Genomic DNA, 26439 nt, shown 5'->3' with positions numbered 1-26439 from the left:
CGTTAACCACTTGCATCAGTTAGTGGGCTCTTCGCGGCCATCATATTGTAACGATTTGAGGAGTCGGGCCTTGACGGTGGTGGCCGCTTCCACAGAATGCGACGGTTGCTGCCACCTCGAATAAAGCTTCTTTGTTAACCTATCAGTAGCCAGCCCCGGGTCCCGTCGTCATCTAGGCGGGCGCTGGTGAAGTGATAGCTTTGAGGGAAGCAAACTAAGAATGCCCTTGCCATTTTGACACGCAATTACCTCTAAATATAGTAAATTTTGAACATTTAACTCTAACCCCTTTAGTCACGGCGTACATGTTTGTAGACGCGACTTATTTTTGCCATTACTGTGCAGTGGTTGCAAGGAATAGACAGCGAACATTAAACTTTTCGTAAATTGAAGATTCGGCTTTCCTAAAGTGCACCCATTTCACTTCTGAATGAAATGCGTCGCTTCAGACGGCCGCTGTGGTGAAGGCACAACCGACTGACATGATGTTTGGAGTGGGACGTTTCGGTAGTTATTGCGAAATATTTTTCCCCTTTTTGTAATGCTGGCACCCAATAATTAACCTGTGCATGTAATTCGAGTGGGTGATTCAATATATTTAATGAAGAAACGTAGCATGACTGACTGTACAATATACGAATATTTATTTACTATGTAATTAGGATGGGTCTCTATAAAATACACAGAGTCAATCTCATCCCACATTCACTTGGTTCCTGTGGAGTCTCCAGCATCTTGTCATAAAAGTATGTAAATTTCATGCGTTTATCGACAGTTGATCGTAATTCGTGACTGAAGAGGCTAATCTACGAAGGTGCGAAGATGTTTCTAAGGTCCTTTTTCGCACATTAGAGTATCTTTTACAAGCAATGAGAAGATGAAATATTGTTTCATGTTCCCCGCAAAAGGAACAGTTCGGTGAAGGAAGCAGACGATCTCTGTGTAGGTAAAAAATTTAGAAATGGAATTCGACAGCGTAGTCTGATGATTGCGACTTCAAGTTATCGCGTTTGACAAAGTTCTCACATTACTGTTCCAGTAATGCGAGAAGTGGTGAAAATGTGATGAGTTTTTTTAAGGACGGTGTTTAAACTTCAACCAACATCATCTGTCTCCGAAATCTAGCCCCTATGATGAAAGGTGATGCCGGTAGAATTTGAATAACCGCACTATTCTGCGATTTCGTTAAGAAATAGACCCTTATGCCCTGGCACCCAAACCAATCTAATCAAAGCTAAACGAGGGGGCACTAATGATTTGAAAGGTCTCAAAACCTACGAGTCACCAGAAGCAGTGAGGTAGAAACACGAAAACAGAAAATCCGTCAAGACCACCATGGAACGTGTTGATGTATTTAGTTAATGGAGGGCCAGCATTACAGCTACGCATTCTGCTAGAAAGTTAGTTACGAAGTCTGGGAGGCAAAGAGAAAACTACCAATCAAAAATAGGGGAAAATATTCTAAGTTATTCTAAAATATTCACGGGTTAGTGGCAATAATTGTCTTGATAAGTATATCATCAAAAAATGTCATCGAAGGGTACGTTAATCGAATTGGTGCTGCAACAAACAAGAGTCACCTCATGAATTTCGACGTTTACCTAATCTGGGAGAGCGGGAATAAATATAATTTGAGGTGTGTGGGATCTGGTCCAGTACAAGCAAAAAAAAAAAACTAATCATGATTCGAGACAAAATCTGTTCCTTTGCATAGCTTATAGGCTGATTCATATAACCTTAAAAAATGTTTGCACAGCTAACAATCGAAAACGCGTAACAAGAGAAGAGATCCTAGCCTTGAATCGTAAAAGCTTATTTGATGTGCTATTTCTGTCTACGTACAGTTTATAGCTATTCGGTAGCAAAAATTTGAAGTACACAAGAAGGTAAAGTAGCCTACTCTAAGTATGCGGAAGCTCTGTATATACAATGGTAAATAGATTTCTAGAAAAGGAATGCCATCGCTTCTGACGACTTGTCTTTGTTTCAGCGCTATGCGTGCGCAGGCTGGAGCGCGTGCGCCTTGCTGATGCTGGGCGTGCTTCTCGCCATGTGGCCGGTGCAGGCCAACGGAGGCGAGTTGCCCTTGTACGCCTCAGCTCTGTACAGCGCCTTCTCGCGCTCCATCTGGGCCGCGTGCATCGCCTGGATTTTAGTCTGCTGCCTCGAAGGCTACGGAGGTAAGGGGATACCAATGCGGTATCACGATCATCATCGGTTTGTTGGCAACTGCAGTTCGTACAGACGCCGGATAACTTATTTAGTTGTATTTATTTGCATTCCCTCCGCTATGGTCGCATGACATTAAAGAGGCGTTACAAAGCAACGTTATACAAGTGGAGGGAATTGCGGTAATGGTCAAACAATAATAGGCCGTATATGCAATGCTCGCACCGTGGCTCTCTCCGCTTCGCGTGCACTCGACCACGGCATCGACACCCGACCTCGTTTATACTCGATGCTCCCGTTAATTTGTGCGCCCTATGCAATGTTTAGACTCAATGCGCCTCTGTTTTCTCGAATCTCTGCGACGTCGGCTGGTTTTAACGCCTTTGTGAACCGCCGGTGACCAACGTCGCACTGTGCCTATCCGGTAAAATGTGATGCTGCACCTGTCGCCGTTATAGCATAGCGCATTTTTCAGAGTCTTGTGTCCTAACATCGAGCACCGCCGCTGCCGATCGAACCGATGCCCTTTCGACCGCACGTATTTCAGAGACGGAGGCGTTAAGCGCCTAGATATTGTGGAAGTTTGACGCTTAGCTTTTTCTTCGCACAGACTCTTGAGAGTTCGTGGCGCCTGTGCATGTACTTCGGAGGCCACAGTATATAGGTAATCCTTCGGGGAAGAAAGACGAAGTTGTGTGAGTCGCGAAGACAGTGTCATAGAGAGTGTAGTGGTATTTGTTTTGATTCGCATTCGAAGCTTGTTGGGAGCTTCGATGCTGCCCCGTTAAAATACACTCGCGCAGCAGAGGTATAGCACGCGATGCAGCGGTCGTTTGCCGGGCGGCAGCTTTCGGGTCGGCGCTCATTCGAAGCGTTCCTGTTGTAAAGACTGATCGCCGCTATCTGTAATGTCAGCCAAATAATTGTCGTCGTCTTAACGCCGCCGTAGGCGACGTCATCGCTGCTAGTGAATGCTGTTGTGCTGGCATCGTAGTGGTCATCTTGTCGTCGTCATTGTAGCGCGCAGTTTAAGGGCTTACTGACTGTAGGAGTTTGCACGAAGACCACTGTATTTGGGCTAGTCGGGGAATCGCTGCTATCAAAAAGTAGATGTTTAGAGCGGGAGGAAGCGATGAAGCCTGTTGAATTTTTAGGAAGAATATGCAAACATGTATGCAAAATTTTAGTAAGAGTAATACAGATGCTACGTGGCGATATCGGCATTACACGCTTTCTGTTTCTTTGCCGAGCGGAATATCTGGCAAGGCGTCTCGTTGTAAACGTTGCAGCTCGTACACGTTTTTGAAGAATTGCATCATAGACACGTTACCACATTCCGTGAGCTAGTTTCTTGCGTATTTTTCTTTTTCGTTTCGTCAACTTCACCGGCGGCTCATGTCCGCATAGCCATGCAGGCGCAGCCATTAGGCAGCAGTAAAAACCACCGCTGTTAACTACTCTTCTCGCGGATCGCATCGTGTGCGTTAAGTTATCCAGGCGTTTCTACATGAACCCGACAGATCTACGTCGAGTCGGCTTGTCGGGCTGTAGTCGGGCTGTAGTCGGGCTGTAGTCGGGCTGTAATCGACCCACCAAGTTTATGCAAACCCCATCGCGTCGCGCTGAATGGACGTATGGTAGAGCTGAGCAAGCCCGACTGCATGGCATAGGTTGACTCAACCCGACCCATTTGCAGCGCGCATGTAAACGCGGATGGGTCGGACCAACCAGCGCTAAGACTTTCGCAGCACCTCTGAGATATCAACGTTCTTACGTGCCGACAGCGGGAATGGCCTCAGGAGTATGCAAAGATAAGCACCGTGCAGTGAAACCTCATCCATGTAGCGATAAGAGCTATGAAATAATGTTGATGTCCTGTCTAGTCTCGACGATGCGTGCATGCCGCCGTTGTTGGTGTCAACAAGCTCACGTCCGAGGCTCTGTCAGCCCGATTTCTGACTCCGCCTGCTTGCGTCGCGTTGCTGTAAACGAAGGCTATGGCATCTGGCACAAAGAGATGTGATGGTGTGCAGTCGCCTATAGCGTTGCTGTATCCCAGCCGCTCTTGCGCATGTTGGTAGCGCTGCATGTGTGGAAGAGAGCTCCTCTTATGAGGTATTCGCCAATAATCGAGTGTAAGAAGCACAATTATAATGAAAATGTCAAACTGCGATGCCTTAATAATAATGTGAAGGCGAAAGCGTTAAGTGGATCGTTGTAATGGCTCATACCCGAAAAAAAGCGACGTCTAGTCCTGTGGTACAAAAGATATGATGCAAGAAATATCATCATCAGGAATGGCTCATACCTCCGTAAGCAAGTAAAGACGCAATGCGTGAATATGAATTAAGAAACAAAAGAAAGAAAAAAGCAACGAAATAGAAAAAGAATGAACGAAACAACAAAGAAAGAACCAAAGAAAGAAACAGAGGACGAAAGAAAGAATGAAAGAACCTTTAGGTAGTGCATTAGGCACCCGCATGTGTTGTTCAGGAGGTCGACTTACAGCGCCATACGTTTACTTCACACTGCGGCTCGCTATGTCTTGCAACATGTCTGACCCCTTCGATCGCATAACTTAATGCATTACCACGTTTGCACCAGGCTTTCGTCTTCACGTGTTACAGGTGTGTAGCATGCTGCCGAATTATTATATACAGGCCATTACAAAGTGTGCGTAAACTGTAAAGAGATTTTTTTCTATGTGAACAGGCCCGTCGCGATGTACAGTCAACCACAGAATTTTACGGAACACGAGATCTGAAAAAAAAAAAAAAAAAAACTCAATATCTTCGCAGCCTCACAACGCAGCCTATAGTATACGCATTTGCGGCCTCTACTAGTACGTGTGAACAACTTTGCGATCTTCTGTTTTACTGACTATATACTGTTACAGGCTGCTCGGAAATTGAACGTTTTCTGAGATCTCGTGGTCCGTGAACTTTTGTGTTTGACTGTACCATCGCACGCAGTACGTACTGCAACGCGGTAACGCGTGGCAAAGCAGTCGCCCATTGTAGCTCATGCTGAGCGCGATAGTGCATGTGTGCCTTATCGACTTGCCGCATACTTTTCCTACCCGCTTTGTCTTTCACTTGCTAGCGCCGCATACGGCTGAGTCCATAGCGCCGGCCTACATGGTGGTCGTCACGCAGGTCCGGTCAACGCCCTACTGTCGTGCAAGTCTCTGGTACCTCTCAGCCGGCTGACCTTTGCCGCCTATATCGTCCATATGGTGCCCATCATGGTTTTCATCGAGTCGCAGCAGCACAGTTTCGACTTCTCCATTTACCTCGTGGTCAGTGAGGCAGCAGTGTGCTGGGCTAAATTTGTCAACGTTTGGAAGCACTGTGTAACGTGTACTGTAAGGGGTCACGTATGGTGATTTGTATTTAACAACAGTGGCCGCACAAAGGAACGCTCAGTCTGGAACCACCATTTTCACGAGCAGACTTGTCTTTTCCAGGACCATGAACAGGAGTTGAGCTGACGAATACAAGTCTCTTTGTCGAAACGTTCGCGTGGCAGGCTGAGCCTTCCACATGCGGCCACTATATGTAACGCGTAGATGTGTCAGCATCCTTACACATGGAACACGCAACACGTAATACGTACGCAACAGGCTGCTCTTATGGTGACTGCTTTCTTATTGACACCATAGGTGTAAAGTGAGGAAGTATCAACGGAGTATCGACCGATACAGTTGACACGTGTAGTGAAAGCAGTGTCGCACCGTTAGGTTGGTTTGTTTCCGCTGCACTCATTGATCTGCTGTATTCACAAAAAAAATATATACGAGGGCCAGTCAAATGAAAAGCTTAAATTTGTTATAACATTTAAATATTTTTGCTATTCACGTGTAAGTTGGCAACGTTGTTGCTAACAAGCTAAAAAATATTCGGTAGGCGGCTAAAGCATGCAGCTTAACAAATGTCGTCGCAGTCTAAAGCAAAGGTGGATATCCCACGTGAGACATTCGCCGAATAAGAGAAACTCCAGTTATCAGGTTATCAAGAAGGTTATTAGGTGATCAGTTATCAAGAAGTAAGGCCTCTTGAAATTTATCAAATAAAGTAAAGCGTGGTAACGCATGTTCGCTATAGCAGTACGTGCACGAAAGGAGTAAGAAATTCTCAATTGGGACTGACATTTGGAAAAGATGATTGTCACTGCCAATAACATTAGGTTGTGACGTCGGAGCAATGTTCTTCCTCATACTGTCTGTGCTGCAGCTGCGACCATTCAAGTCTTGCACTTTGAGTATGGCGCTCATTCTCCCCACTCATACTCTGCCACGAGTGATTGTCGCATGTTTGCACCACTTGACTGGTTGCGGATCCGAAGAAAATAACTTTTTTTTTAAGCGTGTATTGAGCGCGAGGTGAGCTATGTAGAAAAAATGATGCTAAATCGTGTTTCATGGCTTTCCTTTGTAGCAATTGCTACGAATGGGTGGCTGTCTCATTTTCCCTTAATTAATTACATCTCTCCAGCTTGAGGGTTTCCGCAGAACTTTTACGGCTAAAATAGCTATTTAAAAATAATTTGAACTTTTCATTTTACTTGCCCTCGTATTTTACGTAGTTATATTTAGTGTACTGCGATGCTGTTATTGTTGTGCTAGCGGGGCAGATCACTGTCTTTAAGCGCTTGCGCAGAATAATTATTAATTATAATATAAAAAGCATCACATCACACAAGCAATAAAACAATTGAACTTTAATCGTATCGAAACCCGGGCGCGAGCCTTGAAATCGTATTTCTGTGCTCATTGGCACGCAATCATTGAAAACATGGCGTACATCATAGTCCACGGTGAATAAATTACACATTAAACCTTGTAGACCTTTTGCATAATGCCGACAACCCTGTGCGCACACTGGGTTCCCGCCACCATCGTGAAGTATAGACACAGGGCAGGACACGACTAGAAGTTTGTGAGTCACCCGCGCTCAGCTACAGATTTTATTGAGTTTCTGTTTCATACACATAGCGTCTTCGCTGCCGTAACATAGTCCTACGAACGCAAACTTGGTTTCCCGCAAAAGGATAGGTTGGATAAATTGCTTGGCATGCTCCAGCGTCGTTTCAGCACGCCAGCTTCATTTTATTTCGTTTACTTATACAGGTATCTGCAGCGCCACAATGGCATTATTCGTTGACGCCGGCGTGATGCAACGTGTAAAGTGAAAGTAGCGACAGAGAAACGCCTTGGCTGCGCAACCTTTGTCTTGTCTTACGTCAATTGAGGTTCGGTCAGTGAAAACTACGCAAAAAAAAAGATGGAAGCAAGCCAAATACCCCGACATGCTGTACCATGTGCACTGCTGTTGCAATCCCGCGTGGTTATGGCACTGTCTAAGTGGCCTCGGAAACGCTACAACATTTAGCCACACGATCGGGCGTCAGCTTGTCGCAACCACCATTTCATGCTTGGCTGAAAAAACGTGACTGTTCTCTTCTGCACGGCTTGAGGCGAGTGACGCACCTCATTGCGACGATGCTGTAGCTCATTAGTGTGAAAAACGGATTACTAACTACGTGTGCGCTGTGCGAATTCCTTTGAATATATTGTGTGACTGGTGAATGAACGCTGCTCCACATAACTACGAAATACGGACGAACTGTCGGCACAGTCACGAAGCGGTAGAGTGCGCACGTGACGCAAGGTCGATTCAAATGGGTCGCGAAGCTTCAAGCGAAAAGCGGTGCAGAACCAATTGTGACCAACACCAGCAAAGGCAATTATTGGAGCAGCGATTGAAGTGCCACTAGGTGAGTTGCTAACGAACATTGTTAAAGAAAAAGCTTCTTTTAAAGCGCCACTCTTAGGCGCCCGTTCCTTTGTAGAGCGTCAGCGGGTCTCGGCGTACCTCGGCGTAACCGAGCGAACGAGCACAGCGAAAGATAAAAGTGAACGCGGAGTGCAGTGATCCGTGAAAGAGCGCGTGAGGAGGAAAGCGGAAGTGGAGGCTACAGTGAAAGCATGAGGGGGAAAGTGGAGGACGAGCGAACGGGAAACGGCCTGCGCATGCGCTGAGTTGCTGGCAGCCACTGCGTCCGCCTCTGCGTGGGCGAACTCATTTGCGCTTCCGAATAGGGGCCAAGGTGGCGTGAAGTGGGGATGCTACGCCCGCTGCGCTCATCCGCGGCGTCAGCTGCTGAGGTCAGTCCGCGGTACCAGCGTGGTGGTTATGGGAGCCGCGATCGAAACGCGACTATCTGAGGGAACAAAACATTGGGAAAGAAAAAAAATCGTTTTTTTTATATTGAAAGGAGACAAATTAATTCAAGGAAAATGAAATTCCTAATCAACCTTAAATGCGCGTGACGAGGAAATACAGCTCTATTTTACTTTATCATTATCAATAAACGCCTTTTCTGTGCCCACTATAAGAGACCTCGCTATCACTTGCAATTCAATGCAGCTCTTGAAGGGTGCAGAAAGACGCACTCGTACAGTTCACCTGTTACAATACTCCCCCCTCACACGTTTTGTTGTTTTGCTTGTCGACGTTTGTCTGAATTTGATGGCACGGGTAGTTTCACTGTTTCTTAATCTGTTCAGTCAAAAGTAGTGCGACCACCAGATAATTTTTACTTTAGCTGTTTGCATGCGACTGCACTGTCCGACGCGCTTGGCGTCCGACGATGGGACCAGCACTCTATACACCCAAAGCTTTCGTCCGTCTGCAAGGAAAGTATGTTATGAGCAGGGCTACGATTTCCACACCCGTATGGCTAACCGTTTACTGCATCGCTTTCCGCACCGAAAGCTCGAAACGTCCACCAGGTCCAATGGCGGCGTATTTGAATATACAGTTGTAATAGCAGGACACGAAAAATAAAATTCGCCCCTCTGACGTCCATATTGATGTCGCTTCTTTTTTAACGGATATGGTGTCATATTATATTTTATTCTGCCGGAAGTGCTCCATCGTCACGCAGATTGCGCAAAGCGCCATGAACCGCTGATGAACCGCCACGTATTGAACGTGTGGGCCTCTATGGAAGCTTCACTGCCAGGGGCGCTATAACGTAAAGCTATTCCAAACTTTTCTATTCCAATTCTGCAATCAGCCCTCCGCGATTGGTCAAAAACTTTTTTGGCCCACACCCCCTTCGCCGGTCTCTCACGCGGCGTAACGAAAACCGCATAGCTCCCCATCTGATATGACGTGTACACATTGATTATGCATAATTGGACTGAACAAAAGAAAAAAAGTTATTTCTCATTCGACCCCTTTTTGTCATTAGGCCTCGGCTATTGGTCAAAAGCTTTCGGGCTGCAGCCACTTCACCCGCCTGTCACGCGACGTCACAAAAGCGCGAAAACTCATTGCGTCAAAGTGACGTGCACGTGTTAAAGATGCGTTAATATGCCGAAGAAAACTGAATTTACTTCTGAATAGCCGCAGGCTGCCCCATTCCGAAAGGAATAAAAGATGGCTGCCGCCAATCGCTCACGCACTGGCTACTCGGACCTACCGGAGAGGTTGGGCTTATTAGCGTACAATAAAACTTTCCGCGTGGCAGTGTAACGTTTTCGAGCACTTTCGGCGCGTTTACGACCTCGCTCTGCCAACTCTTATTTACTGAGGACCCGTTTTAGCGGCATTATTAACCTTCCGTTGTATGCCGCCATGATTTTCGACTAGCCACTCGCAAGCTAACTAAGGGAAAGCGGACCAATCGCAGACACCGGCAATACCCTCTTCATCCGGTTATCGATTTCCAGTGCACTGGCTCTGCCCCATCGAATCCCTCTCCACTTGAGCGTACTCTTCGCCTCTTGTCAGCCAATTATATAAGACAAGCCGTTCAGTGTAGGCAATCTTATTCGTTTTTAAAGCAAATGAAAGCGACCTCCTATAAACGAGGAGAGCGTTTGATATGGTCTGTTCAGACAACCCTACGGGTCACCGCCTGATGCTTGCGTCGGCAGTCACGCAAATGTGACGTCAGGATATTCGAATAAAACAATATTGGAATAGTTTTACGTTATAGGGCCCCAGGCATATTTACCTCGGGTGACGTCCGCGTGCTGAACGCCGTATTGAATTGTTCGCACTTACGTATACCTGACGGCCGAAACTGCACGCGTTTACACAGTGCTTGCATAGCGGCACGCAGCTGTAGGTCGGAAAACTTCCGTGAAGGAGCGCTGGAGAAACAGCACAAAACATACATGAAACTGGTGAAGCCGGCTGACCGGCCTGCATAGAACCTGTCCGTGTCTATCCCTCACAATGGTGGCCGAAAACCAGCTTCGCTTGACTGCAGCACAGGATCGTGGATTGTTACGCAAGTTGCATATAATTCAGTCAGGGGCCATTTTTTCAATCGCATTTCATTCCAGGATAGCACGCAATCGTAAAAATTGGTGTATTTCAACTATTTTCAGTACGCCTTCTACTTTGGAAACCTGGCTCTCACTTACCTTCTGGCCCTGGTCGTGTGCCTGCTGTTTGAAGCACCTATTTTCAGCATTGAGAAAATCCTGCTGGCTGGAAGGATGTGAAGCGATAGAACTGTCTCACTGCAGTTCACTGCTGCTTTTTTTTTTTTTCTTGGAGTGGGTGGGGGGGGGGACGAGAGAAGTGTGTGACACTCGCGCCGCCTTTACGCACGTCTCGGCGACCCATTGGTGTCGACTGCAGTCACTAGAAAATTATCGTCCGCACGTGTGTCTTAGACATAATGTGTTCCACGCTGTTTGTGAAGGGCTGACATACCCCTGCAGAGACCCGTAGCGTAGTGCACCTCGTCGCACAAAATGCAGTCGGACTTATCGAAAAGTATCAACCGATACGGGATGATATAAAAGCGCACGAAACAAACACCGCCGTTTCCTTTTTTTGCTCAATGTGTCTGTCTGCTGCTTCAGCGTTTGCGCCCGCTGACATTGTTCGAAAGTAATCGTTAGCACTAAAGTATCCTTGGATGTTGAATGTTTATTTATTACTGCCGGGAGGGGCGCGTGTGTCAGAACGAAACGCTACAAAATGTATATAGCTCAGAAGCCTTCTAGGCCCGCCAAAATAAATGCGCCAAATGGCAGTACAGCACCAATTGTTTCAGTGCTCACATTCCTAGTAGAATATAAAGCATGAGAGAGCCACTTTTGTTTTTATGCATCACAGAAGGAAGTCATAAAACGGCACCGTATATAAAAAGACGAAAATAAATAACGCGACAGTTCATCCTGGCAAGAAAGAGAAATAATTGCCTCACTCGATGTTAACTGTTGCCGATTGTTGTAGCTAAAAGGCAATTAATATAAAACTACTGAGTTCTATTGCTAGTACTAAGGAAATATCAGTATACAACATCATGTTTCGAACACAAGAAGTTATACTAATATCTCAAGAAACTCTGAAGTTCCTAAGGGGCAATGTGAAATGTTTCCGTTGTATTTCTGGTCGTTATTCAATGTTGCAGGGACAATAAACTGCCCTTTGTCCCTTGTAGTCGGTGCTACGAGAGGAACTACTCACTCTTCTGTAATGCGTTTTGCAACACATTTCTCTTTAGGATTTCAACTTTACAATTATTTCAAGAAAATCACAGATGTAGTGCGCTCGAAATTAAATATAGTAAAGCAAACAATATTTCTCATTAATATCTACGGGGTGTTCAAAATTAAGCTTTATTTTTCTTTAAATTAGGCATGGAGGCGCGCGAAGGCCACCTTTGCAAATAAGTTATGTCGCCAGGGGGACACAAAGTGAGATGATAATTATCGCTGTCAGCAGCCCAATTCACTAAAATTGAATAATTAACTTTTTGTTGACTGCAGTAAGTGGGCATGTTTGTATTGAAAAGTTAGAGGCAGCCGTGTTTCTACAGAGTATCAGTTGGAAGAATTTTTCTAGGGTGGTCTGTGCTCCGAGATAGCCGACTCCATATTTTAATTGTCGTTCGCGTGATTACGCATGCAAGAGAGTTAGGATCGACGCAAAGCTCCTCCCTGATTTGACGCGGCTGTTGCGTGTGGCGTTTAGATTGACAATGGGGCGGAGGCATTGGCAACTATGGTGACTGTCTCCCTTCCCCTCTCGGCTGGCGAAACAAAAAATCGAAGAACCCGGAACCGCTGCCGTAACACGCAACCGCGCAACCTGCAACGATGGTGGCAGCGGCCATGCCGAGATAAAGGCGCCAGCGAAGAAGCCGGAGGGCAGTGCGCGTGCGTAATGGTGACTAATAGGCTAGCGGGTTTGGTCCTTGCCTGGGCTACGCAAATAAAGTGACTGCGGATTTCCAGGTACTGTAGGTTTTGTTGAAATCAAAAGCAACAACTGCACGGCACACCGCGCTGTCATATCTTGATTTCGCCAGCCGACAGGGGAAGGGCAACAGTCATCATCTTTGCCTATGCCTCCGCCCCGTTGTCAGACCAAACGCCACACTCAACAGCCACGTCACATCAGGGAGGAGCTTTGCACCGATCCTCACTCTCTTGCATGCGAACGGCAATTAAAATTTGGAGTCGGATATCTCGGAGCACTGACATGCTAGACGAATTCATCCAAGTGAAACTGTGTGGAAACATAACTGCCTCTAACTTTTGAATACAAACATCAGGGTGTCTACCAAGTTGACATTTCCAAATTCCCTGATTTTTCCAGGTTTTCCCTGAGTGAAGTTGCAATATTCCCTGAGTGACACAGAACTTTGTTTTATGTCAAGACGGGCTCCCTACATCATGTCGCCCAATGGTGTCACTCTCTAGTAAGCATGTTACAAAATAAAAAGCACCTTAATCCAGTTTGAATAGTAAGGGGTAGTGTTTCTTTTATTCAAAAAGAAAACAGAAGGGAGGGGTTGGTAAAATGCACAGCGAATAAAATATCTTCGAAAGAAATAGTAAAACCCATTGCAAATCGAGTCGACCATTCTCAAATACGAATATGAAAGAGATTCATGCAGAAAATTTTCGAATATGAGCTATTTCTATCAAGTGAATAGCAAGCTAATTGTTATGAGACCCGCACTTTATCACGAGTGAGATTTTCTCGCAACAACTCGTAAGTCAACCTCAACTGTCCCGACATACTCTCAGCCTGCACACAACACCTCAGTGTTGCGTTTCACAATTTTAAAGAGTTTTTCTGCTTGGATGAGGGATACCTGCATCTCGGCATCAGCCAACACTTTGCTTTTAGAGTACAAGCTCCTTCAAAAAATTGGCGGCATGCTTCCTTTCATGTTCATTTCTGAATGCATAAGTCCTTTGTCTTCTTGTCCTCCTTCGGCTGCGCGTTGGCCACACGCACTATTTGGAACATCCTCTTGGACAATTGTACAGTCAGCGTCCGATTTTTCGGGCTCCCAAGGGGGCCGCGAAAACGTTCGAAAAAATGAATGGATGTCTTTTACAGCCCTTAAGAGTTTAAATCACCACACGCACGTCCGAAAAAGATCTGAAGGCCTGCCAGTACACTTATTAGGCATATCGGTACTTGTACTGTGACGGGAGACGGCGGGTGCACGCGTGTATAATTAAGGAATATGTACTGTGTACCGTGACAATTACCCCTTCTCACACACTTGTGATGCTTCACAGCATAACCCTAATATAATGAGGCGAAGCAACTTTTGGGAACCGGCATTATGCAACGCGCCGTGCTTTCCGAACTTCGAAGCCAATCGCGATGACCACAAAGGCGGTATCGGTGCCATTGCTGACAGCGGTGAATTCTTTTAATGAAAAACACGGCAGAGAACGGCAAGAAGATTAATGCCTAACCTCGAAGCAGCTAGGCCTAGCATTGCCGCGGTGGTGGCTACGGCTGCAGGCGGATCTGCGTGCGAGTTTGCCGGGTCGAGGCGGCGAAGTTATCAAAATGGCGGTGGTGGTGGTTTTGACTAATGCCATTTCGGACCTGCGGCCACGGCAAAAAGTCCGGAAAATCGGACGGCGAAGGGTTCTTGTATCCGAAATTTCAGACGTTCTTATACATTGACCCTATGGGGTACGTAGTTGTGCCGCGAAGCTGTCCGAATTATCTGGCGTCCGGAAAGTCAGTCATTGACTGTACTCTGGCAACTCCTCCAGCCGACGCGGCGTCAAAGAACATTCGTTACGATTCCTCTCTGTTGCTCGAGCCAGCATTACCACGACTTTCGTTCCCTTTCAATAAAATTACAGCTAATTTTCCCTGATAGAAGCACAAATTCCCTGAGTTTTCCCTGGATTTTTCCAGACTGCTCAAAATCCCTGAGAATTCCCGGTTTTCCCGGTTGATAGACATCCTGAACATAAATACTTACTGCAGTCAATAAAAAGTTAATTATTCAATTTTAGTTGCTCAGGCTGCTGACAGCGATAATTATCATTTCACTGTGCGTCCCCCTGGCCACATAACTTATTTTCACACGCCTTCGCGTACCTCTAGGTGGCTAATTTTAAGAAAATCATAAAGCTTAATTTTGAACATCTGGTATATTTGAAGAACGTTGCATTGAGGGAATAAAGTCTGTATGTGTGCAGTATAAGTAGCGCCAGTAATAGATCTAATTTAGTCATTCTAGAAGGTTAAGGAGGGGTGCAACGCGTCTTACTTATTTAGATATTTATTTATTTTTCCCTCAGATCATTAAAGCATTGTAGAGGACAGGAGCAAAGAACCCACTCAGACTTGGCCAATTGAACTTTTAAATCAATGCCTTATAGAAAACATAACAGAAATGAATTGATAATATGTCATAATTTATATGGGATGCCGAAGCTGGTTGCAAACAGGCCATTGCGCTACAGTAGAATTAAAGTCACGTAAAAATCAAGCACCGAATAAACCCATAAGAATCGCACGCAACAAAAAAATCCGACGACACCTAAGCACTTCTTGTGAGTTATCAATGCGAAATCATTAATGCCCAATTGAACGACGCTTGGCGGCCCTTCAAGTTTTGCGTTGCGAGTAATGTACCACTGCGGTACGCGCTGCCCGAGCCAGGAAGGAGCAGCAGCCTGCGGTGACAACGCAGCATGCCACCGACGGCCTGCGCGACGAGAGACCGAGGAAGCAGCAGCGGCCACCTAGGCCGGCAGGCGCTCGCAGCATCTAAGCCCAGTGGAAGTGAGAGAAAGAGAGATACGGACCGCGCGCCGGCTTCCGAGAGCGGGGGCACCAGCACGCGCGCGTCACGGGACTGTCTCGCCGACGACAACCCGTCTCGCCACGTAGCGCCGCCGTATCTGCGCCGTCGAGGTGCGCTTGACGTGGCGTCGCGGCGATGCTCTCTCCCCTCACGCAACACCGATTCGTCTGCTCTGCTCCGTCGAGGCACGCTCTTGACGTGGTGTCGCAGTCGATGAGAATTTACGTGCCGTTTCGCTGCTACAGACGCCCGCTTTTTCGCGCAATGGGCCATTTGTTGCTTTCGCATCAGCAAACGTAAAACAAAAGACAGTGCCGAGTTTCTCGCGTAGTCTGTCAGGCGACTGAGGCGAGCAGGTGATTCCAGTAATGGCAAGTTTTATGTATAAAAAAAGGCATACGTCACGGTGTATCCCCAAGGAATATGAACTTTGTAATTGTGATCAAGAAGAGGCCATATGAAAGAGGCAGGCATTTTCTTGACAGGCCTTCTGAAATGGCAGAGGCGAGATGGCTTTCTGCGAGGGGCAAGCGACAGGAGATTGAGAGTAGTTTTCATGCTAGTTACACGGGATGTTCTGTAATAAATGGGCTCTATGAAGTGTGCCGAGCGATTCTGAACAGCTTCCAGCGTGTTCAGAAGCAGTATCTGACCTGGCTCATACCGATAAAGCCTCTTCAAGCACAATAAGGGCGTAATAAGCAAATAACTCTTGCTTTAATGATGATGAAACGGGGGAACAGTAATGTAAAACCCGAAATAAGTTGAGACTGAACAGATTCGAACATGAAGGCGTCGAGAAAATACGAGTAGTTAGGGCAAGGTGTGTGGTTATGGAAAAGTCTCATTGTTTTATATTTAGATATTCTTCTACATCTTCTAGAGGTCACACCAATGCGTAATATAATTGAAGTCTCTTTGGAGTGATTCTGCGTCGGTGTCATTAGTAACTCTGCGGTGCATAACGCAATCGTCACCAGAAAACAAATAAAGGAGTTCATACTAGCAATTATATCATTAGAGCACTTAGAATTAATAATAAAAAACGTTGTGGATCCCACGCACTATCGAAGTTGGTTTGAGCGGAAAACACTGTTTTTGTTTAGCCACCATTTGCAAATATAAATCACACGACCAAGTTGGACACATTTTCACCACGAATGTCTCACCCAACATAAACTTAATTGTAACGCTCGAGCATGCGGATCCCACGCATGGCGACGAAGAAATGACGACGATGACAACAGCGGGATGACGACGGGAGGGAGAAAATGGGATGTAATGATGGAACTGCCTCGATGGCTTGACGACAATTGCATGACGACGACGAAATGACGACAATGGCATAGTGACAATGGGATGCTGACACTGGAATGACTACGACATAGTTTAGAAGATGACGATGACTGTATGACGACGACGCAATGATGGCAGCGGAATGACGAAGGACTGACGATGGAATGACAACGATATAACAAGAATAGATAATGATTGCATGACGCCGACGGTATAATGCTGATGAAATGACGACGGCGTGAATACGACGGTGTGACGACGATGTCATCATGATTATGAAATGACAACGCACTGATGACGACAGACAGCGGAATGATGACGATAGCATGACAACGAAGGAATGATCAGGATGGTGTCAAGCCGATGAAATGATGATGACGGAACGATCACAGCATGATGACGGCGGCGCGTTTGTGTGAGAACTCAGGTCCGCGCATACGTACATCTGTTGCCGCCTCGGTTTGCACTATGTCCCCAGTTTCCTCCCCCTCCCCTCCCTCTCTTTAGCTTTTTATTTCCTCTTTCACGTCCTCCAGAGTAGGCTAGCCAACCAGACGCATTTCTGGTTAACATCCCTGCCTTCTCTCTTTATTATGCGTTGCATATTGCAATCACTCAGTTCAGCCCTTGGGCGCGGCCGCGCAGCCACCATTGGGGGTATGAGCCATCATAGTGGCTCATACCCCTACACTAGAGTTTTATGCATTGCATATTGCAATCACTCAGTTCAGCCCTTGGGCGCGGCCGGGCAGCCACCATTGACCTTTAGCGCAACCACGTGACGTGACGTCACGACAGCCGGAGGAAAAGCTGGGCCCCAACTCGCGCGGTCGCGCGAGGCCGCAGCCACCACCTGACTCCCGCTCCTCCCGCTAGGGGCGCTGCGCCGGCGCGTGACGTCACGGAGGAGAGAGAGAGAGAGAGAGAAACTTTATTGATTCTATCAAGGGTTTTAGCGGGGAGCCGTCTTGCGCTTGCTGCCTGGCTCTTCAGCACGGGTGTGCCCCTATTCCAGGGCTCCACTGAGCCTGGCCACTTCGCACGCGTGCTGCACCATTGCCCTTTGGGAGGAAAAGCTGGGCCCCAACTCGCGCGGTCGCGCGCGGCCGCAGCCACCACCTGGCACCCGCTCCTCCCGCTAGGGGCACTGCGCGGGCGCGTGACGTCACGGACCGCGCAATATGCAACGCATTCTTGGCTTAACCAAGCTAAGCCTGGCCATTTTTCCTCCTCTTCCTCCTCCAGTACCGGCCAATCCTGCAAGACAGCACCTTCGTATAATATGCAAAAAAGAATCAAGCAGAATCCATTTCACGATAACTGTCGACGCTTATGCGATTAACATTCGAGCAATGCAGCAGCACGCCGTACTGCCAGTGCACGTGTACTGTGGCCGGGCTCCTCTCTCGCCCTTCCCTCTGCACACGTTGCACCATCTGGTGGCGGTCTCGCGAAGTTGCCTTCTTTTCGGTGACCTTCGACATGCCACCGGTAGCGCACCTGTGCATGCTACTGCCGATAATTATTCACTCACTACTCGTGGGCCTTTGTGACATAGCACTAAAGCATCAGGCTGGTGTGTTCGAGGAAACCGTGTCACGAGGGATTGAATCCGCCCAGCTACGGCCACATTTTAGGGTCTTTCTTTACTGAAGAAGAAGCGGCGTAATGAGGCTAGATGGATAGATAAATAGGCTAAATGTGGCTGAAGCAAGCTAAGATTGTTGTGTTGCAAACATTTTTTTCGAGCGTGTCGCTAAGCCCAGATGCCACAGTCGCCAACTTGCCGCACAATAACGCTGCAAATTCGCTAAAATTGCCGCTAAGGTTCTCGGGTGACTTTTAAATAATGTAGTGTGTTTATAACACTAAAACAAGCTAATATGACGTAACACCATTTACCCAAACGTTTTACCTTCGTCCATGGAGTCCACACAAGTGAACCATAAGATATAAGTTTACCTACAAGGAGCCGAGTGCTTTTACTTTAGTAATATGTATACAAAACAACGGGTGATGACAAGCGAAAGTTTGTGTCCACCTTCAGATATCGAGATTAAAAATCTAGTACCGCTCAGAAAAAAAAAAACGCAGCTAAATATATTTTTCTGCACGAAAACGCACTTCGTCCATGTTATGCTTGCAAATATTCATGTGGTGCTCGTAAAAAGAGAACGAATTTCTGTGGCACGTGCTTATTTATGCTGTTACCACGGAGAATGAGAATTTCGTGATCTTTATACAGGTCAAAACTGCGTAGCAGCCTCTTGTTCCACTTGAAAGCTCTGTGCAGAATTCCCATATTAGAAATTCGCAAGCAACGGAAGCGGTGCTTACGGGTTCGCGTGCCATCGCGTGAACTTGCCCGACTGCTATAGGGCGGGCATTATTTTCTGTAGTTGTGTAGTATTAGCCACCAGCTGTGTTCTATATGTCGCCATAACATTTATTACAAGTGGTGATTTAATTTACTGCTGAACCTGCTATCATTCACTAATTAAGGGTATTTAGTGATGGCCGGGTTTCGTAAAGAATAAAGGAACTAGCATTTTTTTTTAAGTCCGATGTAAAGCCTGTTTCTTTCGGAGCAGCTAACCAGAACGTACGGCCTCCGTGAGCTCAGAGCGTTGTTGCGTCAGACAGAGTCCACGCGCCGTACAGTCAGTTTAGGCGGCCTACTTGCATGTAGCTCTCGAATAATGAAGTGCGATCTAGTGAGCGCTTTTAGATGCAACATTATTATTTTCATGTCACTAGGCTTTCGCCAAATTGTTCGGTCTGTCGCTAAAAAATAAATAAAGGCGATGGTCACTAAACGGGACAAAAATTCACTAAATCTAACGACAAAATCCTTAAAAAGGTTACACTGCATGTTCACTGTTACGGTTGGCGTGTAACACGCCGGGCAAAAAGGATCCTCGAAAGACCCTGCTCAACCGAAACGGAGGATGCATTCCTAATTTGCTATGGTTTTCTCGTGTGGATGCCGGTCTGGCAGGCGCCCCACAGTGATGACAGGCCCCTTTGTGTGTGCGACCAAGGGGAGAACCCTTTCCACGAACAGCCCAACTCTAGGGGAGAACGCTTTCCGCGAACCAACATCGCCTATAAGAAGAAAAGATCAGCCGCCTACGATCCCTGACGCGCGTGTTGCCGCCAGCGGAGGGATGCACGTGCGAATGTCACCTGGGACAAGGATCAGCAGCCCATCCACAACCAGACTCAGTGCCTGTCACGTGACTTTGACGTGAGCAAGATCCCGCCTACGATTTTAGGGGCCTATTTAAGGGTCCCCGCGATGTGCTTTTTCACTTCATTCTTTCCCTTCATCTTATCTTTCACCAACCATCGAATAAACCGTGCAAGTTTCGCACTAGAAATCGTATCGTCCTTGCCTGATCGCCATGGTCTACCGGACGCCTGCAGCCCGCCGACAACGCCACGCTACCCAATAGTAAAGTCGGTCGAGCTTCAAGTAACTGGCGTCGCAACATCACACTGCACAGCATGAAAGTAAACGCCATCTGACACTATGCACTCGTCTGATTTGTTGTTTGCAGTTCGGCATGCGTAGCCTGTGCGCAGTGTAGTGTATCAAGATAAAAATTGCATGAGGTTAACAGGCAGCTTTATCTCGGGGGCTCCTACCTGAATACTTGGGAAAGGAGAAATTGTTTGTCTCGGTAACCACTGCACCAAATTTGACCAGGTTTCGCTGTATTTAAAAGAATACGTTAACATATATAATTACTATCGATAGCGTATCTTTTTATTTATGCCATCCGTCTTTTTTCAATAAAATTCGCTAAAAATTGCACATTTTCAGAAAACAGAAATATCAAGATTAAACCTCTGTAACGCAGCAACGAAAAACGATATCGCCATCCTGTAGAGTGCATATAATAGTATGTCTAAAGCAGACAAATTTGATGTATTATACATGCTTCTGAAGTATACCACTAATATGCGAGTAGAACTTTTGCAAAACTTTTTTGAGCAATGTAAAAAATTCAAGACATAAATTGATGTAACAAATTTGTCCGCTTTGGATGCTCTAAAGGATTCGGTTTACGGAACTGCGATATATGTTCTTGGTGAAGAGCTACGAATTGGGAAACTTCTTGCTTCTACTCTTTGTTTTTTAAGTTGTCAATTCTTGGAAATTCCTTTTTCAAAAATCAGGCCCAAAATTAAAATTCCCCTTCTGACAGTCACTAGAATTTGACATCACCCAAACATAACAAATTTCTTTAAAATTGGCCTAGTGGCTGTTTAGGAAAAGCGTTTCCGCATTTTACATGTATTTGAACAGCCGGAGTTGGGCCCGAGCTAAAGCTTAATCCTAAAGTTGCTGCCATAACATAAACATAAACAAACATAAACATCTCATGAGGTTACACGCTGCGCTGCGCGAAAATAAACAAAACTGTATACGGGTTGTGCACCGATTTTCGCAGTGAACATATTTTAGCTATTTGCGCATCGTATTTTAGTATGATGCTCCTTCAAATAAAAACTAGTTAGTCTGAGCCTTAGGTTTGTCTTTCCTTGTCCCGTCATTTATTGTTTATAATAAGTTTCAAAACAACTGTATAAATCGCCGTTGGTTGCGGAAGATAGTATACATCATGGATTGAGGCTGGGTGACCTGCCCCATGTTGACTTATGTCCATCGGGTGTCCACGCTAAACTGAGTGTCGATATGCTAGCCCATGGGCAATCCGATGGTGGCCAGGTCGCGTAAGGAGGATCGAACCGGCCCAGGGCGAAAACGCCGCAGTACACATTGTTTGACATAATTACATCATGTGTATGGTATCTGCCTAATTTTTCATTAAATGGCCTGTAACAAGATTAGGAGCGAAATGTTCCCGCCGAGCCATGGACGATGCAAAGTCACGTAGGTGCGATTTCCTGCAACGTGCTTCGGGCGCTGCTGAGGAGACGTCGGTCGGTCGTAGTGTTCCTGCATATTGACACGTGTACTTATATTTATCGGGCGACCATGTTTCGCCACCTAACAAATCTTATCGCAGAGCGCGGGACGCGCTTGCATGTATCCGAAGTTTCTGGAAAGTTATCGATGCTTCTATCCGCAGTCTGTTGTCGCCGAACCTTGTGTTATGTGAGTTATTCGCCTGACGCGAATGGTGTAGAACTTTGTGGAAGGCACGCGGGTCCCAACTATTAGTCTGGAACATTCGACGATTCCGAATAAAAGCCGACGCGCTTGACCCGCTGATCATATTTTCGACGATCGCCGACTGTGTTCGCCGCTTTCGTTGTGCTATAAGTGTAGCCTGTTTTGTGGGCACAGGTTCGCCCAATAAAATCTAGTTTTGCCTTTCACAGTATTGCTACTGTGTTCTTAACGTCACCACCACGTGACATCTGGTGGAGGTGCTATTTGTTCATGTACCGGACGCCCCCAACAAGCCGTAATTCAAGCCCGGACCGCAAAGACAACACCAGCGCCGTCCCGGAACATGGAGCAAGCCGCCGTCTACAGCAGCTGCCCCCGGAACACGGAATTCTACCAGAGACGACCAAGAAGAGCGTCAGAGAAGTTCGTCCAGAGACGACCAAGAAGACAGCCCCAATGGCAGCCGGAGCAGCCCCAATAGTTCTGCAGCAGCCCAGGGAGCCACCGACGTTCCGCGGTTCCACATTTGAGGACCCGGAAAGCTGGCTGGAGACGTATGAGAGGGTCGCTAAGTTTAACGGTTTTGACAGCGACGACAAGCTGCGGCATGTCTATTTCGCATTGGAAGACGCCGCCAGGACGTGGTTCGAGAATCGGGAAGCCACCTTAACGACGTGGGACCTGTTCCGAAGCGGCTTCTTGCACACGTTTACAAGCGTCGTGCGAAAAGAGCGAGCCCAAGCTCTACTAGAAACCAGAGTGCAGCTGCCAAACGAGACGATTGCGATCTTCACGGAGGAGATGGCCCGTCTTTTCCGGCACGCCGACCCGGAAATGTCGGAGGAGAAAAAAGTTCGCTTCCTGATGCGGGGCGTAAAGCAAGAACTTTTCGCCGGACTTATTCGTAACCCACCGAAGACTGTGGCTGAGTTTTCTGCAGAGGCATCGATGATCGAGAAAACTCTGGAGATGCGCACCCGGCAATATAACCGCCAGGGGCACACGCCGCAGTATGCCATCCAAGGACTGGGTTCGGACGACCTTCAAGAGACCATCAGGGTCATTGTGCGCGAAGAACTGCGCAAGGTCCTGCCTTCGTCGCAGCCTCAAGTAGCTTCGATCGCTGACATCGTGAAAGATGAGGTTCAGCGATCGCTTGGGGTTCCTGAGGTGCAACCTCAATTACCGCAGCCCCAGCCAGAAGCCATGACCTACGCCGCCGTCGCACGCCGTCAAGGTCCCCCTGCGCGACCACGCCAAGGCCCTGCAACGCCGCAATTCCGTCGTCCACCGCCGCCGCCGCCAGCACGCCCACCCATTGCTCAGCGCAGCTACGCGAGGAAGACGGACATTTGGCGAGCCCCCGACCACCGCCCGCTCTGCTACCACTGCGGCGAAGCCGGCCATGAGTACCGCCGATGCCCATACCGCGACCTGGGATTGCGAGGGTTCGCCGTCGACGCACCGCGCCCTCGGGAAGGTGAACGCCTTCGTGACATCGCCGACTACCTCGCCGCTACTCAGTGGAGCCCTCGACGACCGTCCCGTTCGCCGTCACCTGGCCGCTACCTGTCACCACAGCGCCGACCATACACTGGCCCAGCCAGGGGTCGGTCCGTCAGCCCATATCCGGAAAACTAAAAGCAGCAACCGATGGAGGTGCGGTTGCTGTTCGTCGAACTGACGAAGATCCTCCGCCGCCGACGAAGACGCCGAAAAGACTACATCGACGTCATAACAACGACGTCACACCGCCGTCCCGACGAAGTCTGGCAGGAAAGAACACGCCGAAGAAAGACCATCTGACGACGTCACGTACCAGCCACAGGTAAACTCGACGCAGCCGTGATCCGACGCCGAGGCCTAACTGTAACGCAAGACAAAGAACCAACGACCTCGACGTGCTTCTCGACGGCCACGCAGTTACCGCCTTAGTAGACACAGGAGCCGATTACTCCGTCATGAGTGGACCCATCGCAGCCCAATTGAAGAAAGTTAAGACTGCATGGGAAGGCCCGTTAATTCGGACCGCTGGAGGACACCTCATCACGCCGAGTGGAATCTGCACGGCAAAAATTACCATTCATGACCGGACTTACCCTGCCACTTTCGTTATCCTCCAACAATGTTCACGCGACGTCATTCTCGGCATGGACTTCCTAAACCAACACGGCGCAGTCATCGACCTGAAGTCGAAGTCGATAACTCTGTCTGAAGATCAAGCGATACCGCCGGAGAGCTCTCGTAGTCACCATGCCTTAAGTGTGCTCGAAGATCAAGTGAGCATCCCGCCTCGCTCCAGCATTGTTATTTCGGTCGGCACCGAAACACCCGCTGACGTAGAAGGCGTCATCGAAGGCGACCAACGTTTACTGCTCGACCGTGAAATTTGCGTCGCAAGAGGGATCGCTCGACTGCACGGAGGAAACACGAAAGTGTTGCTGACAAACTTCAGCCAGGAGTTCAAGCACATCAACAAGGGCACGACGATCGCATACATCGAGGAAATTCAGGAAACCAGCGATGCCTTTGTCCTCTCGGATTCTGTTGCATCTACCACGACGACCGTAGTTCCCGAGCAAGACTTCGACATAAATCCAAGTCTCCCCGTGATTAAGCAGCAACAGCTAAGAAGTCTGCTTCGACGATACAAAGAGTGCTTTTCGACGTCATCGAGGATTCGACAAACACCAGTCGCAAAGCATCGCATAGTAACCGAAGAGTGCGCTCGACCACTACGCCAGAGCCCTTACCGAGTTTCGACTCGAGAACGCGAAGCTATAAGACAACAAGTCGACGAAATGCTGCGCGACGACATCATCCAGCCGTCGAAAAGCCCGTGGGCGTCTCCAGTTGTTTTAGTGAAGAAAAAGGACGGAACCCTACGTTTCTGCGTCGATTATCGTCGACTGAACAAAATCACGAAGAAAGACGTATACCCCCTCCCACGGATAGACGACGCATTGGATCGGCTCTGCAATGCTAAATACTTCTCATCGATGGACCTCAAGTCTGGCTACTGGCAAATAGAAGTCGACGAAAGGGATCGCGAAAAGACCGCCTTCGTCACGCCAGACGGCCTCTATGAATTCAAGGTTATGCCATTTGGACTGTGCTCGGCGCCTGCAACGTTCCAGCGCGTGATGGACACGGTTTTAGCAGGATTGAAGTGGCAGACCTGTCTTGTTTACTTGGATGACGTCGTCGTCTTCGCCGGAAATTTTGACGATCACCTTAAGCCGCTTGCGACAGTATTAGAGGCCATCAAGTCATCAGGGCTCACTCTGAAGCCGGAAAAGTGTCGCTTCGCTTACGATGAGCTTCTATTCCTAGGCCACGTCATCAGCAAATCTGGAGTACGCCCCGACCCGCAGAAGACAGCTGCCATCGCAAAGTTCCCGCAGCCAATCGACAAGAAGGCAGTGCGCAGATTCCTTGGCATGTGCGCCTACTATAGGCGCTTTGTCAAGGACTTTTCACGCATCGCGGAGCCGCTAACACATCTAACGAAATGTGATGTCGAGTTCAAGTGGGAAATGCTGCAGGCCGACGCATTTCAAGAACTCAAACGACGCATGCAGTCGCCGCCGGTACTTGCACACTTCGACGAGGACGCCGATACTGAAATCCACACTGACGCCAGTAGCCTAGGCCTCGGTGCCGTCCTAGTCCAGAGGAAAGACGGACTTGAACGGGTGATATCTTATGCTAGTCGGTCGCTGTCAAAAGCGGAAGGCAATTATTCTACGACTGAAAAGGAATGCCTCGCCATCGTTTGGGCTACAGCGAAATTCCGCCCTTACCTCTATGGCAGGCCATTCAAAGTCGTCAGCGACCATCACGCGTTGTATTGGCTAGCTAACTTAAAGGACCCTTCAGGACGACTGGCCCGGTGGAGCCTCAGACTACAAGAATATGACGTCACGGTAATATGCAAGTCCGGAAGAAAACACTCCGACGCCGACTGCTTATCACGTGCCCCCATCGATCCCCCGCCGCAAGACGACGATGACGCCTTCCTTGGAATAATAAGCGCGGAAGACTTCACTAAACAGCAGCGAGCAGACCCGGAGTTAAAACGCCTCGTCCAGTACTTGGAAGGTAACACCGACGTTGTCCCTAGGGCATTTAAGCGCGGGTTGTCTTCGTTCACGTTACAAAACAACCTGCTCGTGAAGAAGAACTCACCAGTCCGGGCCAGCTACCTTCTTGTTGTACCGTCAGCGCTGCGTCCAGAAGTACTGCACGCCCTACACGACGACCCAACCGCTGGGCACCTCGGATTCTCCCGGACGCTGTCGAGGATACAGGAAAGGTATTACTGGCCGGGTCTCACCGCCGACGTCGCCCGTTACGTCAAGACATGCCGAGACTGTCAGCGGCGCAAGACACCACCGACAAGGCCAGCAGGATTACTACAGCCGATCGAACCTCCTCGTCGACCATTCCAGCAGATTGGGATGGATTTGTTGGGGCCGTTTCCAACGTCAACATCCGGGAATAAGTGGATCGTCGTGGCGACGGACTACCTCACCCGCTTCGCTGAAACTAAAGCTCTACCAAAAGGCAGCGCAGCCGAAGTGGCGAAATTTTTCGTCGAGCACATCCTGGTGCGACATGGTGCCCCAGAAGTCCTCATCACCGACAGAGGAACGGCTTTTACAGCAGAGCTCACCCAAGCCATTCTGCAATACAGCCAGACAAGTCACAGGAGGACAACTGCC

General features: G+C 48.0%; 1 protein-coding gene across 1 annotated transcript; it reads left to right on the top strand.

The window, feature by feature from the left end:
* The first annotated feature begins 1996 nt into the window (after positions 1 to 1996).
* Positions 1997 to 11577, top strand: LOC126516402 (O-acyltransferase like protein-like). The gene is made up of 3 exons (XM_050166516.3): positions 1997 to 2180; positions 5325 to 5467; positions 10574 to 11577. The coding sequence occupies exons 1-3, from the start codon at positions 2030 to 2032 to the stop codon at positions 10688 to 10690; spliced, it is 411 nt and encodes a 136-aa protein (XP_050022473.3). The 5' UTR covers positions 1997 to 2029; the 3' UTR covers positions 10691 to 11577.
* The last annotated feature ends 14862 nt before the right edge of the window (positions 11578 to 26439 follow it).

The sequence above is a fragment of the Dermacentor andersoni genome, chromosome 1, assembly GCF_023375885.2.
Source record: "Dermacentor andersoni chromosome 1, qqDerAnde1_hic_scaffold, whole genome shotgun sequence".
NCBI lineage: Eukaryota > Metazoa > Arthropoda > Arachnida > Ixodida > Ixodidae > Dermacentor > Dermacentor andersoni.
Note: the sequence above shows the minus strand (reverse complement) of the source record. Positions and strands in the feature narration are given on the sequence as shown.